The sequence below is a fragment of the Lissotriton vulgaris genome, unplaced genomic scaffold (assembly GCF_964263255.1).
Source record: "Lissotriton vulgaris unplaced genomic scaffold, aLisVul1.2 SCAFFOLD_3012, whole genome shotgun sequence".
Classification (NCBI taxonomy): Eukaryota; Metazoa; Chordata; class Amphibia; order Caudata; family Salamandridae; genus Lissotriton; species Lissotriton vulgaris.
In genome coordinates this window covers 103,245-123,162 of record NW_028248930.1, presented here as the reverse complement: position 1 = coordinate 123,162, position 19,918 = coordinate 103,245, and the positions used below count along the sequence as shown (strand labels likewise).

General features: G+C 45.2%; 1 protein-coding gene across 1 annotated transcript in view; it reads right to left on the bottom strand.

The window, feature by feature from the left end:
- The window catches only part of CUNH8orf33 (chromosome unknown C8orf33 homolog), a 141,509-nt gene that overhangs the window by 24,612 nt on the left and 96,979 nt on the right, over positions 1–19,918 (bottom strand). The window contains exons 5-6 of the mRNA XM_086950212.1: positions 10,171–10,258; positions 459–605 (exon numbers count right to left, since the gene is read on the bottom strand). Coding sequence (XP_086806338.1) covers positions 459–605; positions 10,171–10,258 — 235 coding nt within the window. The remainder of the gene's footprint in view (positions 1–458; positions 606–10,170; positions 10,259–19,918) is intronic.

Genomic DNA, 19,918 nt, shown 5'->3' with positions numbered 1-19,918 from the left:
AGTCACTTAGTTGTACTATTTGTACTGTGATTTATTGATTTACTTGTTTGAATATGTTCCCCCATGCACCCTCCTATGTAAAGCTTGATTTACTTGTTTGACTATGTTCCCTCATGTACCCGTCTATGTAAAGCGCTCTGATATCTGTGAAGATCTTGTTTGCGCTATATAAAACTTTTTTTAAATTTTAAATTAAATTCCATATCCAGGATTTGCAGCCTGAAAACTATTGTGCCACTCATCCTGGATTAGTTCAGAACAGGCAGAAAATAAACACTCACACTAAGCACTCTCATGTATGTACCATCTAAACCCCCGACTTGCTTCCTCTTCACTAGATCCTTTTCCTCTCTTAAGGTGTTAAATGTGTTCTAATAAATATGGACTTACTCAAACCGTATTCAATGTTATTTCCTTCTCTGCCTTTCAACTAGCCCTGGATCTCTTTCCCTACACACCTGCTTGTAGGAGCCGCATTTGTTTTCCGCTCTCCTCCTCCATCTTCTTTCTGTAATCGCCAAGCATTGATCGCATGATCTGCCGCTTTTTCACTAGGGCTGCCTTCTCACTGCGCAATATTTTGACAGCTCGAAGCACTTCTTCAGCTGCATGGAGAAGGAAAGAAAGACACCTTTAGAAACTTCTCTGTACCTTCCTACATTCCTTTCCTGGGAACAGCCAGGGTCCTTAGGTCATAGAAATGTGCACAACCCCTTCTGAGAACAAGAAAGGTCGGTTAAAAGTGGATGTCTAACCATTACCCGGTCAGCATTTCTGTTTGACAATGAACAGTGTAATGAGTAGTGGAGATACAGATGTAAGCCATGATGTACTTGGGGCAATGGGGGCAAAGTGTTTGGGAAAAGGGTAAACAACTCTGGGGAGATGAGAGCAGGAAAGCCTTACATGACATACATGCAGGAAAGGCTTAAATGCCATAAGTAAAGGAAAGGGTTTACTGACATAACTGAAGGAAAAGCTTAAATGACACGAGGAACTGGAAGAAAAAAAACATCTGGGCTTTAAAGGCACAAATATGAAGGAAAGAGAAACATAAATTAGATCTCAGGACTTAAGAAGGGAAGGTACAGAGAAACAGTAAACGCCTCTCATGGGATTATGGAACCAGAGAGCAGATCGAGGGAGAACACTGGACGGTACGATGGAAGAGAGAAAACAATGGAAAACAAGAAGAAAGAGCCTGTTAGGAGAGAACATTATGGGGGTAATAGAGAAGTGTAGCATAATAATTCGACTCCTGTGCCAGACATCTTCTTCAACGTTTGTACAAACCTTGTACTAAAGTCAGAGGTGCATTTGTCATAATGTATATAGATCATACAGTTGATGCATGTTAGCAATGGGGTTTCTGGTTGGCTAGGGTATGCACCTATGCCAGGAAGAACCCATCACTAGTCCGCACAAGGGAGTTACACACCCAAGTTAACCCCTGCTCCCCCCCTTGGTAGCTTGGCACGAGCAGTCAGGCTTACCCAGAGGCAATGTGTAAAGTGTTTGCGCAAAACACTCACAATAAACACACCACAAAAGAGACTCCACACAATGTTACAAAAATATTAAACCACAGACCAACAAGCCATAAGTCAGTAGCTACGTTGCCAACTAGGCAATTGTCACAACATCACAATTAGTGCAATAGGAGAACATCTTATATGTTGCAAAAAATGCAAAAATCATGAAAAACACCATTACTGTGCATACTATGGAGTCCCTGAATAGAGTACTCGTAATCCTGAACTCAACAGTGCAGGGCATAAAATGACATACATCAGTATATTGGTGCTAGTAATGCAGTAAATAATGCAATAAAAAATGTCAATCACCATATGTCAACCTATGATAGCAGCTATACCTGACTCGGTATAGCTGTCCCTCCAGGCACCGATTTATGCTGACACAGCTCTGAAGTTTGCCTGCTATTTAAGTATTGAGTTCATTTGGGGTCGATGTTTCCAAAAAATAGTTACTCATTAATTCTTGTATATTTCATTTATTTTTCATGAAATTATTTTTCGCAAAAAATCGTTATCCATATATTTCACATGAAATCCAATGCATTTCGGCAGTATCATTCTGCCTTCATCAGGGAAATAGTAAATTTTCTCGGCGTTTCTGTTGCTCGCGCCATTCCTCTACGGACTGCTTGGGGTTGCTTCCATTTACCTATCAGTTGAAATAGCTGTGCTCTACCCTACACTTTCAATCACCATATGTCACCAAACAACCATAAACACTTTGCTGGTAATGCAGTTGTGCTTGGAGACCACCGGATGAAATCCTCAAATAACAATAAATAAATATGACCAGAACACCTGCGCTCCTATTAGTAAGGTTAGAGTAGATCTGGGAGCCTCCTTGAACAAGAGTGTTTACAAACCAGCCGTAGGGTGCAGGAACCCCCATGCATCTACTTTGAGTGACACAGTAATTTCTGTGTAATAACGGTGGCAAGTTCCTGATCGGGGAACTCCTTCGAGGACTCACCCTGTAAATGCCACCACAAAGAACCCAGGCTCCTAGGTATGTCCACAGGGGAGGGGGGCACATACTGTAGCATTCAGCGGGGATAAAAAGCAGCTGCCCACGAACGCACGGTGTAGATGTTGCAACAACCTAGTCAGCTTTGCCCAGTGCAAACTCTAGTGAGTCCAGGGCCCATAGTGGCAGCTCGGACTAGTGTTGCCTGTAACATGTGGCAGCTTCCCTCCGTCCGCAATTAGGCTCCCTGTACCTTGATGATGAAGAAATGGCCCAACTGGTGGAGCCCGTAACTTTCAGGAATGTTGGCGGGCCTCAGGAGCAGGGCCCACATGATCCTCTCTGCAATTGCGCTGATCTAGGGTCAGGACAGCCGAAGTAGTCCTCGAAATGCTGGCCTGCTCCCTGTTACTTGGCAACCTGTCTTCGGAGGGCCGTGCTAAAAGGTGCTGAGGCCGCTTTCTCGTACCACACCTACTACAATTTGCATCCTTCCATGCCACATACCACACCACCCTTGTAGCGCGAGTAGGGGGTTCAACACAAGGCAGAAGAGGGACACGTTGGTCTCTTGGCAAATGCCCCAACACTGCTCCTCTGCACTCAAGTCACAATGAGGCTCCCTTCTCTGGCACGGCAAAACATGCCAGTCCTTGTGGTTACATGGCACAGACATGTACAAGTGTAGATAACTGCTGCAAGGAGTCACTCTGCTTGCTCCTCTGGGGCTGAAACAGACACGCTCGGAGTCTAAACCAAGAATGAAGCAAGAAACACGTGCTTGCTTTGACACCAGGCACAATCCCCAGCGCTCCCTGCGTGCTGAGCTGACAGATACAGGGCACACTGAAAACTTAAAGGAGTGCTCCATAACCCCTCACAAGAACAGGGGGAGGAAGCACAAGCCCACAAGCTCCTGGAGAAAACTGGGGCATCAAAGCAGGAATGTAGGCATCAGGCCAGCACACAGAGTCCTTGTAGGCAAAGAGGCAGATCGTCGTGCAGCCCAGTAGGCCACAGGTCAGCACACCAATCAAGGGAGTCCAATTGTGGCTCATCCTGCAGCATAACAGTTCCTTCTGGCAAGATGCAGTCTGTAGAGCAAGCAGCATCTGGTTACAAGCTCCAAGCAGTGTCTAAAAAAAATAGTGCCAGATCCCCTGTACTTATACTCAAAATGCCTTTGATGTGGAGCTAACTTCAAAAAACATCTTAGAAGTGCACAACACCCTCTTTTAACCCCAGTCATGGCTCCATACATCAGTAGGGGGCAAACAAGCCCTTTGTGTGAGTGCAGGACACAGCCTATACAGATGTAAGCGTGCCCAGCCTCCCCCTCTTCCAGCCCAGGAAGACCATTCAGTATGTAGATGTAACTACGTTACACCCCAATCCTTCCTGAGAGATGGCTGTCTGGAAAGTATGCACAAAGCCCAGCTGTCACTCTACCCTAGATGTGGATTGGAGTCAGGCTGCAAAGCACAATAGTCATAAGTACATTAAACATCGCTTACCATGAAACCGGGACACCGCATGCCATTACAACGCGGTCATTACAACGACCTCATTGTTACAACACATGCCATTACTCTGCAAGTCAGAACAACAACTTGCTCTAGGGGTCCGAAGGTGTTGGAGTTAAAACCGAACACCTTCCATACTGTTGCACAGACTGGAGTTGGACCAGTAAATTGTACTATTCCAACATCCAGCACCCCCCCAGAGCAAGTCGTTGTTCCGACTTGCAAAGTAATGTCATGCATTGTAACAACAAAGTCATTGTAAAGACGGCGTTGAAATGGCATGTGGTAAAAATAAAAGTGGGGTAACATGGCATATTCCATGAGTACAGTGGAATGCCCACTTTCCGAAAGTGATTTACAAAAAGGGGGTGGTGATGAACAGAGTGTCTGAGTTAAACAGACCACTCTTACCCAGTCCAAAGATCAGGGCTTGATCCATCACCGTTATTTATCTCACTGCCCCATCCCAGCTCAGAACCTGGCTATATGCAAATCAGTCTGTCCCTGGCCCAGTGCATCATGGGAACAGGGCAGACTAAACTACCAAGCCAATTCTTCACCAGAAAGGAGACAAGCTACCGGGGACCGGTTTCTGGCATTTCAGCCTTCTTCGGCCCGGCTTGCTTGAATCCTGATGGAGCAGTGAGAAAGGGACTCATGTCTGAGTATACCCTGCCACACCTATAGTGGCCAAAAACGATTTACAAAAAGGGGGTGGTGATGAACAGAGTGTCTGAGTTAAACAGACCACTCTTACCCAGTCCAAAGATCAGGGCTTGATCCATCACCGTTATTTATCTCACTGCCCCATCCCAGCTCAGAACCTGGCTATATGCAAATCAGTCTGTCCCTGGCCCAGTGCATCATGGGAACAGGGCAGACTAAACTACCAAGCCAATTCTTCACCAGAAAGGAGACAAGCTACCGGGGACCGGTTTCTGGCATTTCAGCCTTCTTCGGCCCGGCTTGCTTGAATCCTGATGGAGCAGTGAGAAAGGGACTCATGTCTGAGTATACCCTGCCACACCTATAGTGGCCAAAAACGATTTACAAAAAGGGGGTGGTGATGAACAGAGTGTCTGAGTTAAACAGACCACTCTTACCCAGTCCAAAGATCAGGGCTTGATCCATCACCGTTATTTATCTCACTGCCCCATCCCAGCTCAGAACCTGGCTATATGCAAATCAGTCTGTCCCTGGCCCAGTGCATCATGGGAACAGGGCAGACTAAACTACCAAGCCAATTCTTCACCAGAAAGGAGACAAGCTACCGGGGACCGGTTTCTGGCATTTCAGCCTTCTTCGGCTCGGCTTGCTTGAATCCTGATGGAGCAGTGAGAAAGGGACTCATGTCTGAGTATACCCTGCCACACCTATAGTGGCCAAAAACGATTTACAAAAAGGGGGTGGTGATGAACAGAGTGTCTGAGTTAAACAGACCACTCTTACCCAGTCCAAAGATCAGGGCTTGATCCATCACCGTTATTTATCTCACTGCCCCATCCCAGCTCAGAACCTGGCTATATGCAAATCAGTCTGTCCCTGGCCCAGTGCATCATGGGAACAGGGCAGACTAAACTACCAAGCCAATTCTTCACCAGAAAGGAGACAAGCTACCGGGGACCGGTTTCTGGCATTTCAGCCTTCTTCGGCCCGGCTTGCTTGAATCCTGATGGAGCAGTGAGAAAGGGACTCATGTCTGAGTATACCCTGCCACACCTATAGTGGCCAAAAACGATTTACAAAAAGGGGGTGGTGATGAACAGAGTGTCTGAGTTAAACAGACCACTCTTACCCAGTCCAAAGATCAGGGCTTGATCCATCACCGTTATTTATCTCACTGCCCCATCCCAGCTCAGAACCTGGCTATATGCAAATCAGTCTGTCCCTGGCCCAGTGCATCATGGGAACAGGGCAGACTAAACTACCAAGCCAATTCTTCACCAGAAAGGAGACAAGCTACCGGGGACCGGTTTCTGGCATTTCAGCCTTCTTCGGCCCGGCTTGCTTGAATCCTGATGGAGCAGTGAGAAAGGGACTCATGTCTGAGTATACCCTGCCACACCTATAGTGGCCAAAAACGATTTACAAAAAGGGGGTGGTGATGAACAGAGTGTCTGAGTTAAACAGACCACTCTTACCCAGTCCAAAGATCAGGGCTTGATCCATCACCGTTATTTATCTCACTGCCCCATCCCAGCTCAGAACCTGGCTATATGCAAATCAGTCTGTCCCTGGCCCAGTGCATCATGGGAACAGGGCAGACTAAACTACCAAGCCAATTCTTCACCAGAAAGGAGACAAGCTACCGGGGACCGGTTTCTGGCATTTCAGCCTTCTTCGGCCCGGCTTGCTTGAATCCTGATGGAGCAGTGAGAAAGGGACTCATGTCTGAGTATACCCTGCCACACCTATAGTGGCCAAAAACGATTTACAAAAAGGGGCACCATCAGGATTCAAGCAAGCCGGGCCGAAGAGGCTGAAATGCCAGAAACCGGTCCCCGGTAGCTTGTTTCCTTCCCAGTGTAAGAATTGGCTTTTGTAGTTTGGTTTGCCCTGTTCCCATCATGCACTGGGACAGGAACAGACTAATTTGCATACAGCCAGGTTCTGAAACTGGGATGGTGCAGTGAGCTAAAAAACGGTGTTGGATCTAGCCCTGATCTCTTGACTGGGTGAGAGTATTCTGTTTAATTCAGAGACTCTGTCCCTCACCACCCCTTGTTGTAAATATTTTTGTCCACCCTAAGCGTGGAAGGGTATACTCAGATGTGAGTCCCTTGCTCATTGCACCATCAGGATTCAAGCAAGCCGGGCCGAAGAGGCTGAAATGCCAGAAACCGGTCCCCGGTAGCTTGTTTCCTTCCCAGTGTAAGAATTGGCTTTTGTAGTTTGGTTTGCCCTGTTCCCATCATGCACTGGGACAGGAACAGACTAATTTGCATACAGCCAGGTTCTGAAACTGGGATGGTGCAGTGAGCTAAAAAACGGTGTTGGATCTAGCCCTGATCTCTTGACTGGGTGAGAGTATTCTGTTTAATTCAGAGACTCTGTCCCTCACCACCCCTTGTTGTAAATATTTTTGTCCACCCTAAGCGTGGAAGGGTATACTCAGATGTGAGTCCCTTGCTCATTGCACCATCAGGATTCAAGCAAGCCGGGCCGAAGAGGCTGAAATGCCAGAAACCGGTCCCCGGTAGCTTGTTTCCTTCCCAGTGTAAGAATTGGCTTTTGTAGTTTGGTTTGCCCTGTTCCCATCATGCACTGGGACAGGAACAGACTAATTTGCATACAGCCAGGTTCTGAAACTGGGATGGTGCAGTGAGCTAAAAAACGGTGTTGGATCTAGCCCTGATCTCTTGACTGGGTGAGAGTATTCTGTTTAATTCAGAGACTCTGTCCCTCACCACCCCTTGTTGTAAATATTTTTGTCCACCCTAAGCGTGGAAGGGTATACTCAGATGTGAGTCCCTTGCTCATTGCACCATCAGGATTCAAGCAAGCCGGGCCGAAGAGGCTGAAATGCCAGAAACCGGTCCCCGGTAGCTTGTTTCCTTCCCAGTGTAAGAATTGGCTTTTGTAGTTTGGTTTGCCCTGTTCCCATCATGCACTGGGACAGGAACAGACTAATTTGCATACAGCCAGGTTCTGAAACTGGGATGGTGCAGTGAGCTAAAAAACGGTGTTGGATCTAGCCCTGATCTCTTGACTGGGTGAGAGTATTCTGTTTAATTCAGAGACTCTGTCCCTCACCACCCCTTGTTGTAAATATTTTTGTCCACCCTAAGCGTGGAAGGGTATACTCAGATGTGAGTCCCTTGCTCATTGCACCATCAGGATTCAAGCAAGCCGGGCCGAAGAGGCTGAAATGCCAGAAACCGGTCCCCGGTAGCTTGTTTCCTTCCCAGTGTAAGAATTGGCTTTTGTAGTTTGGTTTGCCCTGTTCCCATCATGCACTGGGACAGGAACAGACTAATTTGCATACAGCCAGGTTCTGAAACTGGGATGGTGCAGTGAGCTAAAAAACGGTGTTGGATCTAGCCCTGATCTCTTGACTGGGTGAGAGTATTCTGTTTAATTCAGAGACTCTGTCCCTCACCACCCCTTGTTGTAAACACTTTCCGAAAGTGGCATTTCTACCATAGTAATAAAATATCCACTTACACCAATAAGCAGGATGTATCACCACTATTCCAAACATGGCAACGCTACTCCTTTCATACCAGAAATGACCACTTGCAGACATATAAGGGGATTCCCAATACAAATCTATGAGAGGAGCAGCACTTACTGTAGTGAAAAAAGAAATAGGGTGGTTGTCACTACCAGGACATGCTACACAATAAAAGCACATGTCCTACTTGTTACCTACACAGCACCCTGCCCATATGACTACCTAAGGCCTACCTTAAGGGTGACATATAAGTAGTAAAAGGGGAGTTTAAGGTGTGGCAAGTAACTTTAAATGCCAAGTCAATGTGGCAGTAAACTGCGCATGCAGGCCCTGCAGTGGCAGGCCTGACACAGGTTTGAAAGGCTACTTCTGTGGGTGGCGCAAGCAGCGCTGTAGACCCGCTCAAAGCATTTAATTGACAGGCCCTCTGTATATGGGATAACACTGTACAAAGGACTTTAAGGTAAATTAAACATGCCAAACAGGTGCAGACCAATAATACTATGTTTAAGTAGAGAGCACATGCACTTTGGGCACTTTACCACTACTAATCAGTGCTAGAGTCCTAATGCACACAAAAACAGGTCAGATACAATTTATTTATTTATTTATTTACCGGCTTGTATAGCGCTGGCGTCGACTCCCATGGGAGCATCTCCGCGCTTTTGACATCTGCCACAATGCGATCAGGAGAACGTAAGCTGTCTAGGAACTGAAAAGGAGTGTCTTTAGCATCTTCCTGAAGGGAAGGTATTCAGTACATAGCCTCAGGGTGTTGGGAAGGCTGTTCCAGAGAGACGGTCCAGCTATTGAGAGAGCTTTACTGCCCTGTCTTGCCTTCTTTGCCCTGGGTACTTCTAGAAGGCCTTGTTCGCTCGAGCGAAGTGAGCGGGAGGGTTTGTAGGGGACAAATTTGGTGGCCAGGTATGCAGGACCCATACTATTAAGACTTTTATGTATGGTACAGCATACCTTAAATTTAGCCCTCTGTCTGACAGGTAGCCAATGGAGTTTTTCCAGTAGGGGTTTAGAGGGTGAACGAGGGGGCGCATTTAGGACTAGACGGGCAGCCGTATTCTGGACTACCTGCAGTCTTGCCATGACTCCCTCATTGGCAGCTAGCAACAGGCCGTTACAATAGTCTAGACGACTCATGACTAGGGCCTGTACCAGTGTCCTTCTGCTAGCATCTGGCAGGAGGGGGAAGATTTTACGTAGCATGCCAATTATGTGGAAGCAGGACAATACAGGTGGAAGGTAAAAAGTTTGGAGATAACCCTGCAAAAAGGGCCAGGCCCAAGAGTGTATACATAAATACATCTTAAGGGTATACTGGGTACACTGGGTACATCTTAGTATGGAATTTATATGTGTCATTAAGGCAAACAAGGAGTTCAGGGGAACAAACAGAAGAAAAGGCAGCAGAATGGAGAGAAGCAGAATTATGACAGAATATGGGAGAGCCATGGGGACAGGCAGCACAGTGAAAAACAGCCAGATAATTTCGGATGGACACAATGGAACGTTAATCACATCACTGAGCATGAGAAATGAAGCCGTCCTGCAGCGAAATATAAGAGCAGGAGAGCATTAGGCACAACTGCGGAAGGAGAATACTTGAGAACAAGATGGAATATAGGAGACCGGTTGAGAGGCAAATAGGGAGAATAAAACCATCCTAGAAATGTTTGGGATCTGAATAGCCAGTGCTTTTTTACATTCAAAGAAATCATTCTGAAGCTAAGACTTGCTACCAGTAAACTACCATCATATATGTCATATATATTACTGTTACACTTTCAGTGTCCACGCCAAATTAATCACCTTCCTCCCTAAACAGACTGTGCCTAGCATTTCAGGAAACTGGAAGTTTTTTAAAATTTTAATTCCCCACAACCACACACACTTTACTAAAATAGGTCTGGCCGCAAGGTCCAAAGAAGCACAGAAGTTCTCACCTCATGGATAACTTACCTTGTTTTTGAGTCGACTTTTGTCGCTTTAGACCCAGTTCCAGCTGCTCTATACACCAGTCAACCTCCCGACGCAACTGTTCATCCACCTGTTGAATACAAAAGAAACAGAAGCATTGTAGGGGAACTGGAGAATGGGAAGTGGATGGTCAAGAAAGTGGGAGACAGAATATAGGGACTCAAGAGAAATAAAAGGAGTATTGTAAAGAGCCCTGCTAGTAATCCACATGCAAGATTGTGCACAACCAAACATAACATAGGGGGCACATGCAACAAGCTTTTGCATTAAGTAATCCCAAACTTTACTTAATGTTAAGCAAACTTGTGGGACGAGGCTGCGCTACGGTGGAGCTCCACGCCTCCACGTAGAACCTGAGAGCCGTGCTGTTGCCCCTCCCCCCCACGAGGCTGACGATGGCGATGGCGGCGGACGCAAGGAGTTTGCTGCTCTGAGTTTTTTTTTCTGACCGGCGATTGTATCCCACGCTCACTTTTGTGTTTGCGCTCAAGTCGTTCCTTGCTTCTGCGTCTTGAAAATCAGCTGGGAAAAGATCGGCAAGAATGGCGCTAGATGGAGTGCAGCTGCTGGTGTAACTTTCTGCCTCGAGCTTTTTGCCATGCTGTCACTCAGACTGCCTTTTTACCCTCGCTTAGTGCCAGTGTGGGGCTCACGGTCTCGAACTTCTTTTCGCGCTCTGCTGATTGTTCATTCTTGCCGAGATTGCTGAGACAGTTCTGGGGGTCTGGTGTGCTGAAGAAGACGTGGCTGGCGGCTGCTCTCTGCTACTAATTACTACTGGACTTTGATTCACCCTTTGACTCGGTCTGTGGTTTTGCCTGTAAGCAAGCAAGAGGAGACCAGTGCATTTGCCGCTTTAGGAGGAAAACGCACCCGTAGTTTTACTACATGCTAGAAGGTGGTAAGAATTGAGCCACTCCTGCTCCACGATTCAGTCGAGCTTGGACACACAAAATAGTAAGCTTGGGTTTTTATTCTCTTTTTTTTTTTCCTTTCTGTTTTTGGTCAGTGTTACATTGTTGCTACTGGTAGTGAAGGATACAAACTTGCAGTGCTGTGTTGAGCTGACTGGGGAAGCAGGTTTTTTTGCACCCTATCTTTCTCATTTGTCTATAAATAATCCAACTAACTAAAGACTCAGATACATATCGTTACAGAAAGCCACTAGTCTGGGCACAATGGGGAAACTACTCAATGCCCGTCTTAAAGCCAAACAACGGCGACAGCAGGCAAAGGAGGCTGCAGCTAAATTAACAGAGGAAGGCTTGAAGGATGATGACTCCGTACACTCATCTGAATGTTCTGAGGCTGAGGACTTGCCGGCAGATAATTTGGTTCAGTTGCAGATGGGAGGTAATTTGAATGATCCACGCCTCGAAGATTTATCCCATACTCTTGAGTCACCTCATCCCACTTTGCCGCCCCCACCTCTTCCTTCATCGGCTAAGCAGTTCCCCCTGTTTGCAAAAAAAGTATTGCCTCTCTCGCCTAATCTTGTTCCCTCAAAGAATCCTCTGAACCTGGGATTGGCTCAGAATCAATTGAATGGCACAATTGGCACAAATGATTTGAGCCCAGTTGTTATTACTCCTTCGAGCTCGGTACCACTCACTAGCTCCGCACGTGACTTAAAGCAGACACCGGACACTTCAGATATCAAAAAGAAAGATTTAATGAGTGTGGCAGTGGTGCCACCTGAAGTCACTGACGGGGGGTCAGGTGGGGGAGTGGCAGACCCCCTTGGGCCCCTGTTAGAGATGAGCACGGAAACAGAGGGAGAGATGAGGTTGTCCGTGAAAGACATGCTCAACCTGATTCTGGGTGAAGTCAGAGAAATAAAGAGGTCGCAAAATGCGGAACTTATGGCAATCCATCAGAGACTAGATCAAATGGACAAAATTGAGGAATTAGTATCTACCTTTCCAGTCCGCTTAGTCGAAGCAGAAGAGCGGATCTCTACCTTGGAGGATCAAATGGTCGAAGTTAAAAAAGATTTCAAAGTTACTACTAAAACTACAAAGGCTCTTGAGTTAAAGTTAGATGAGTTGGAGAATTATAATTGGAGGTCCAATTTACGTGTCGTAGGAGTTCGTGAGGGAATTGAAGGATCAGATACGCTGGCATGGGTGACCTCTTTTCTCCAACAGGGGGTCATACCGGAACATAAAGGAGACCTCACTATTACAAGAGCCCATCGGGTTCCTGCCAGACCATTTCCGAACTCTACCCTTCCGCGTACTATTGTGCTAAATTTTGCAGATGTAAGGGTAAAGGAACAAATATTGTCTAAGGCAATCAAACAAAGGCAATTCCCCGTGAATGCTACGGTGAAATGCCGAATATTCTCAGATATGTCTGCTACGGCAGCTAGACGTAGGAAAGAGTTTGTAAAGATGCTTCAGTTATTTAAGGCCCAAGGTGCTCAGGCGATGATAGCACAACAGTCCAAACTCAGAGTCTTGATTAAAGGCAAATTATTTCTGCTATCCGACATTGAGGAAGCACAGGAACTGCTTCAAGAAATACAAAATGTATTAATGGTGATAGACTTGACTATTTATTCCTATAATATTTTGCAGTATTCACATATGAGCTTTTCTTAGCGCCATCACTAATACTGTTTGTGGTTTCGGGGGGTGAGGGAGTAGCACGGTCCTGGGGGTTAGGGGGTGTTTCACCACTACACCTCAAGGTTAAGGGAAGGGTTGCTGTGGCAAGCGTGGGGGGAGAGGATAGAGTCAGTAAGGTGCCACAGGTAGGGGTGGGAGGAAAATCAAAAATATGTTCTTGGCGAAGACCTTTTTGTTATTCTGTTTCTGGCTGAGGATTAATATGCTTTTCGATCAGGGAGCAGATGGTTCTGAGAAGTTTGGGGAAATAAGGGAAGAAAATTATGTCATTGGCTCCAATTATATGTTTGAATTATGTCTAAGTTTGGTCTGAAAATTATTTCTTTTAATGTCAATGTCAATGGCCTTCATAACAAGAAGAAAATGCGGGCAATAGAGGCATGGATTTTGACGGAGAATCCTGCAATTATTATGATACAAGAAACTCATATGGCAATCTCTAAAGCTGATACATTTTTTATGTTTAAAGGATGGGCTGCCTATCGAGGGTTTTCCTTCTTTTCTGAGTCGCAGCGGGGGGTTGCACTCTTTCAGTAAGAAACTTGAGGCGGAAATAATTCAAACTGAAGCAGAGAATCGGGGTTGTTGGTGCTGGGCTAAATATAAAATTAAGAACAGACTATCACCTATTACCTTTGAGAGTTTTTATGCTCCTAATAATCTCGTCAATGAACAATCCTTTGTTTCCTGTCTCCAAACCAGACAATTCATATCGTCTAGTTTTGGACTACAGACATTTAAATTCTCGTTGCAAAACCTTTGCAGTACAAACTGCACATAGTGCAGCACTGATAAATAACATTGTGCGTAAGAAATACAAAACCACATTAGATATTTCGAATGGTTTCAAAACATTGCACCAGAAAGCAGGTACTTGACCGCTTTCTCAATAATGGGAACACTGTGACAATTTTGCCGTCTCCCCCAGGGATTCAAGAATAGTCCAGGGTTATTTTCAGCCAGAGTAACAGACTTACTACAAATGTATGATGATGAGGCATTATCGTATGTCGATGACATCTATCTTACAGACGATGATTTGGACGCGCACTTGAAAAGGGTGAACACCATAATACTTGGGTTCGCTTCTGAAGGGTACAAATTCAATTTTAAGAAATCACGAATTGCCCACCTCAACGTCCTATTCTTAGGATACGAACTTTCAAGTGAAGGCAAAAGCCTTGCAGCAAACTTTCTAGAGAAATGTGCGCTGTTCCAACCTCCGAAAACGCTGAAAAACTTACAGTCAATTCTAGGTTTCCTGAATTTTGGAAGAACTTATGTTCTAAACTACCCAGAAAGGGCTAAACCTCTCTACGAACTAATCAAACCTGATTTCAAACCAACTAATTTGACTCAAAAACACACAGAAATTTTGCGTTCAGTGCAAACAGACATGTTAGAAAAAACACAGTTACAGACGCGCGACAACGTGCGGAACCTTGTGATCCGAATCATCCCAGGGAGATGCGGATTCACGTACCTAACCTTTAATGACGGTGAAAAGGTACCAATAGCTTACAAATCACACTTGTACACACAAGCTGAAATGAAATTCACTACTACAGAAAAGATTCTGACAGCGGTTCAAACTGCAGTAGCAAAGGAGAGAGCCCTCACACAGGGTAAACACATAATGATCATTACACCTGTACCTGCTTTAGAGGCACTGACAAAAGCAAGCATTCCAAATGCTAAGGCTTTACATCCGAGATGGATACAATGGGTTAATTCTCTTGCTGCAACAGACGTTGAATACATTTTTCACCCTTACTTGAAAACAAAAGAATTTCTACAATACAAACAAGAATGTCCTCTGCCAAATGAGATTCTGCCTCTAGAACATTACGGGTGTATAATCTATACAGACAGATCAGCACAGCCCGCAATAGGGGGTAAACAAGCCTATAGTGCTGCGTGCGCGATTGTTAAAGGTCGCTGGCACGAGTAACTGCAGACCAATGGTCACTAAAACTCAATCACTCGGAGACTGTACAGCTCAGCGAGCTGAACTACAGGCTTTCAATCTTACAATGAATATTTACAGAACTGGGTTCAAAACGGTTTCAAAGACGCGAAAGGTGGCACAATTAAGCATAAAATGCTTTGGGAACAAGTAGTTCTATTACAGAAAGAACTACAAAAGACTCACGTGATTCATACACAGAGTCATCAGCGTGATGGCGTTCACGTTGCAGGGAATTCATTGGCTGATGAAGCCGCGACTGCAGCTGTGCAAACGGCTTCCGTAGCTACAATCACTTGTTCAAAAACAAAAATAGACGGTGAAACAATGCTAGCAGTTAATTCCTCAATGAAAGGCAACTATGCAGCGTTACCGCTAAATTATCCACTCGGATATACATACATAATTGATGCAAACTCCGTTCCTTTTGCTCGAATCCCTGGAGTGGGGGACAGAGTAATTCCAAACAGGAAACAGAGAGGTGCTTTGGTTCACGAAGCACATATGGGAGAGGGTCTGACACATCAAGGGATCTTTAAATCTCTGATAGAATTAGAAAAGATGTACTGGTGGCCAGGAATGAGCGTCCAAGTTTACGAATTTGGAATTAATTGCGATGTCTGTTACAGAGATCATAGCTTTGAAAACCACCAGATACCGGACTACAGTGTAGGCAGCCCAGTTCAGACACCATTGTTAGACAGCATTAGACTATCTACACGCAAACGTCACCATGGACGAAAGCAGTCCCACAACTATTAGGATAGATTCATTTAGATATGGCCTCAGCGCTCGGCTGACGCCCGAACTGTTATAAAAGATTTGCGAATCTTTATCTGGACAAATCGGCACGCTACATTCTGACCAGGGTCCTTTTAGCTCTAGAGCATACAAGACGGCCATGACCAGCTTGGGTGTTGCATTGCGGTACTCAAGTCCATTTCATACTGAGGGAAATGCGGTAGTGGAAAGAAAAAAACGTGACATAAAGCAATCTATAACAGTTAGGGTATTAGGTTCGGGTGACAGGTGGGTCAAACATCTAATAAGTGTCCAACGTAGTCTTAACAATCTGCCAAGAAATTCTCTGGGTGGAATCACTCCATATGAATTACTGTTTGGTACTAGAATGATTATCGAAGACCTCGATCGTCAAACTTCAGTGGTGGAACAAAAACCCTTTGATATCAAAGACCGTTTGGCTGTTTTGCAGGACTTAAATGAAACAAGAAGAAGTCTGAGCAACATAATACAGAAGCCAACGACCACTGAAGAAAAACAACCTGTCCCAGCAAGACCTGTCTGGATTCCAAAGATTGGGGAGCTAGTCCGGGAAAAGATAGCGGTGAAGAAGGAATTTGGGCCTTCTTACAGAAAAGCAGGACCTGTCTTAGCAATCCACGGAACAAGATCAGTGTTACTACCGTCCCTTGCTGGTAAAAGGGAGAACAGAGTTGTATCCATCGACCTGGTAAATCCACATCATGTGGCCAATAATAAGTAGTAGGCCCAGTGGACTCCCAAGATGTAGCAGACGGCCTAATCTTGCTACAATCCAAGAGGTTCAAACTGAAAGACTTATCACCCTTGATAAACCTGCAGTAAGAAAAGAAGGACTATGCAACAAATCCATGGAACTTTTACCTCTTGAGACCCAAATAACAGTTCGTCAAGAAACTCCTGTCTACAATGATGTAGCCTCTGACTATACAAATATGACAAAGCAAGAAGCAGCTCCAACGATTCCAAACTCCAAACAATCCTGGTGCTATTCCAACAATTGACAGAACTGCCTCTGGTTATTTAATCAACTTTGATGCATTTTCTGAGGATCCCAGTGAACCTGAAACTACGCCAGCAAATAAAACTTTCAAAGAAAAAATAACTGAACTCTTTCATCAACTTGGAAAAACATATCTGGTTTCACCATAGGTTGAATTTTGGATTGTGTTAGGTGTACTTTTTCTCCTACTTTGGCTCATTCTTGTTTTAAGTTTGGGAAACATGATAGATGGAAAATACAGTACAATGGATATAGCAAGTAAGAACATCAACTTGCTCCTGAAACCCCACAAATCATCTCATCATGAGCGAAGAGACCTGTCATCAGTGAACATCACAGCCGTTCCTATACCTGGTGGTATAGCATGGGACACAACTGATTATGACATTTATGGTCCGGTGGAACTGTTGAAAATTCCACACCAGTTTAAGGTTTCTTTGAGTGACTTTGTTTCACCCAGCACATTTTCTGTTGCAAATAGTACTGATTATCAGAGGATTTAAAGTAGCTGTGATGGAGGGTGAATTGCATGAGTTCCAAAATGAAAACTTGAAGGTCGATGGGTTTCTTGGTTTGTAAAAGGATGTTTTCTAGTGCCTCAAGTCCCAAATTATGGGGGATGGATGTATAGAGAGAACTCACATCGATAGTTGTCAGAATGATGGATTGATCAGTGGGAATGATGATTTGATGAAGTTTTCTCAAGAAATCTGTGGTGTCCTGTAGTAATGTAGACATGGTTTTGACGCTGGGTTGGAAGTGTTTGTCAATATATAATCCAATAGGTTTGTGGATCGAACCACAGGTACTGACAATCGGTCTGAATGGCGGTTTTGTTGGATGTTTATGTACTTTTGGAAGTAGATAGATATATGGCGTCTGAGGATAGTCTTTGATCAAAAATTTCTTGTCTTTTTCAGTGATTGTGTTAGCAAGAACTGCATTGTTCACTATGGTAACCAGGATGGTATCGTTTTCTAACACTATTTTTACACTGGGTGTATTTTGAAATTCGCGCACACCTCTGTTCTTTCATTCTCACGGCGATTTTTTGTCTACACCTGGGAGCTCTCTTGACATCTTTTTTCTTATTTATTCTTTCACATTACTTCGGTCATTCTTTATGAGCACCTTATTTTAATTTATTGGCACTTTATTCTATATATCTTTGCCACCAGATTTTCCTGTAAGGTTTTTTTACTTCGAGGCTTTCTTGCTTTCCCACCTGTCTATGCTGTATATATTTTTTTGCGCTATCTTGTTCCTGTTTCTCAGCGACCGACAGTCTGTTCTATTTCTTTTTTCCTAGAAATATATCCCCCTGAAGAAGTGCTATAATAGCACGAAATGCATTGGGGTTATCCATTCTACCTTGTGTTAAATATGCTCCATGAAATTACAATGGATTTATTTTGAAATGGATGTGTAAATCCATACAACAAGACTTTTGTTTCAATGGACATCTTTTGGATTTATCAATAAGAATAAAAATATCCACAAAGCTTTTTGATTCCTATGTGATTCACGTTTGGTTCATCTATAATTACGCACTTCCAGTGCTCGAAGAGTGCTCAGGACAGTTTCTTACTCGTTGTAAGACTCCTCTTTTTAAAAATTGTAAGAACTCACTAAGCGGTACACTTTTGTGTCAAGGTATTAATTTGCACGGAGCCTGCGAGGGTTCTTCAAATAACTTTTCTTGCCACGTGCACGGTTCACCAGCAGCGGTGATAGATCCAGTTTTTAGGCAGCTATCCAATGGTAGCTACTTAATGTTGAACGATCACAGCTGTTGTGGCATGTTGTCAGGAAAAGCCTATCTAGTTAGTGTGTCAGCCAGGGTCACTTGTTGTATGCAAGTATTGTTTCCAAAAAGCAAGACAGACAGGGAGTCGGCGTTATGGCCTTCACTGAATATCTCTTCTATACGAATTGATACTTTAAGCATAATGAAAGCCATTCTTTTGCAAAAAACTGTGCAACTGACCTCGTCCAGAGAGACGTATGATCTGCAAGTCGCAAGGACTTCGGCAGAGATACATACTTTATTATCAACACACTGCCCAATACATTTCGCAGAAATGTTAGGTTTAATCCATCACCGTTCTTTAGCCCACTCTGCCACCCCAGTTCAGATATGGCTATATGCAAATCAGTCTGACCCAGTGCCTCATGGGAACAGTCCAGCCCGAACTGCCAAGCCATGTCTTCCCTGGACCGGAAACAAGCTTCCGAGGACCGGTTTCTGGCATTTCAGCCGTCTTCAGCCCGACTTGCTTGAATCCATTGGCAAAGTGAGCAAGGGACTCACGTCTGAGCATACCCTGCCACACTTATGACGGCCAAAAGCGGTACAAAAGGGGGTGGTGATGGCCGGAGCATCTGAATCAATCAAACACTCACACCCAGTCAAAAGATCTGGGTTTAATCCATCACCGTTCTTTAGCCCACTCTGCCACCCCAGTTCAGATATGGCTATATGCAAATCAGTCTGACCCCGTGCCTAATGGGAACAGTCCAGCCCGAACTGCCAAGCCAGGTCTTCCCTGGACCGGAAACGAGCTTTAAAGGACCGGTTTCTGGCATTCCAGCCGTCTTCAGCCCGGCTTGTTTGAATCCAGTGGCAAAGTGAGCAAGGGACTCACGTCTGAGCATACCCTGCCACACTTATGGCGGCCAAAAGCGGTACAAAAGGGGGTGGTGATGGACTGAGTATCTACATCAATCAAACACTCACACCCAGTCAAAAGATCTGGGTGTAATCCATCACTATTCTTTAGCCCACTCTGCCACCCCAGTTCAGACATGGCTATATGCAAATCAGTCTTACCCTGTGCCTCATGGGAACAGTCCAGCCCGAACTGATGTCTTTCCTGGACTGGAAACAAGCTTCCGAGGACGGGTTTCTGGCATTCCAGCCGTCTTCAGTCCTGCTTGCTTGAATCCAGTGGCAAAGTGAGTAAGGGACTCACGTCTGAGCATACCCTGCCACACTCATGGCGGCCAAAAGCGGTACAAAAGGGGGTGGTGATGGACGGAGCATCTGAATCAATCAAACACTCACACCCAATCAAAAGATCTGGGTTTAATCCCATCACCGTTCTTTAGCCCACAGCAATCAGTGTTTTTTTTCGGCGGTCTCACCAGCGGTGGGTGCTCATTGGGCAGGGGAAGGGGACTGGTGCATACTTCATTCCTGCAGTGCTCGGGCGGGGCGGAATCCAACAGGTGGGGGGGAGCTCGGCGGCTCAGGAGTCTCTAGCTCTGTGAGGACACTGGACGGCTCAGGTGTTACAGACGGAAAGAGCGGTGAGAGTGGGGGTGCTGGTAAAAAGAGGTTGGGGGACACAG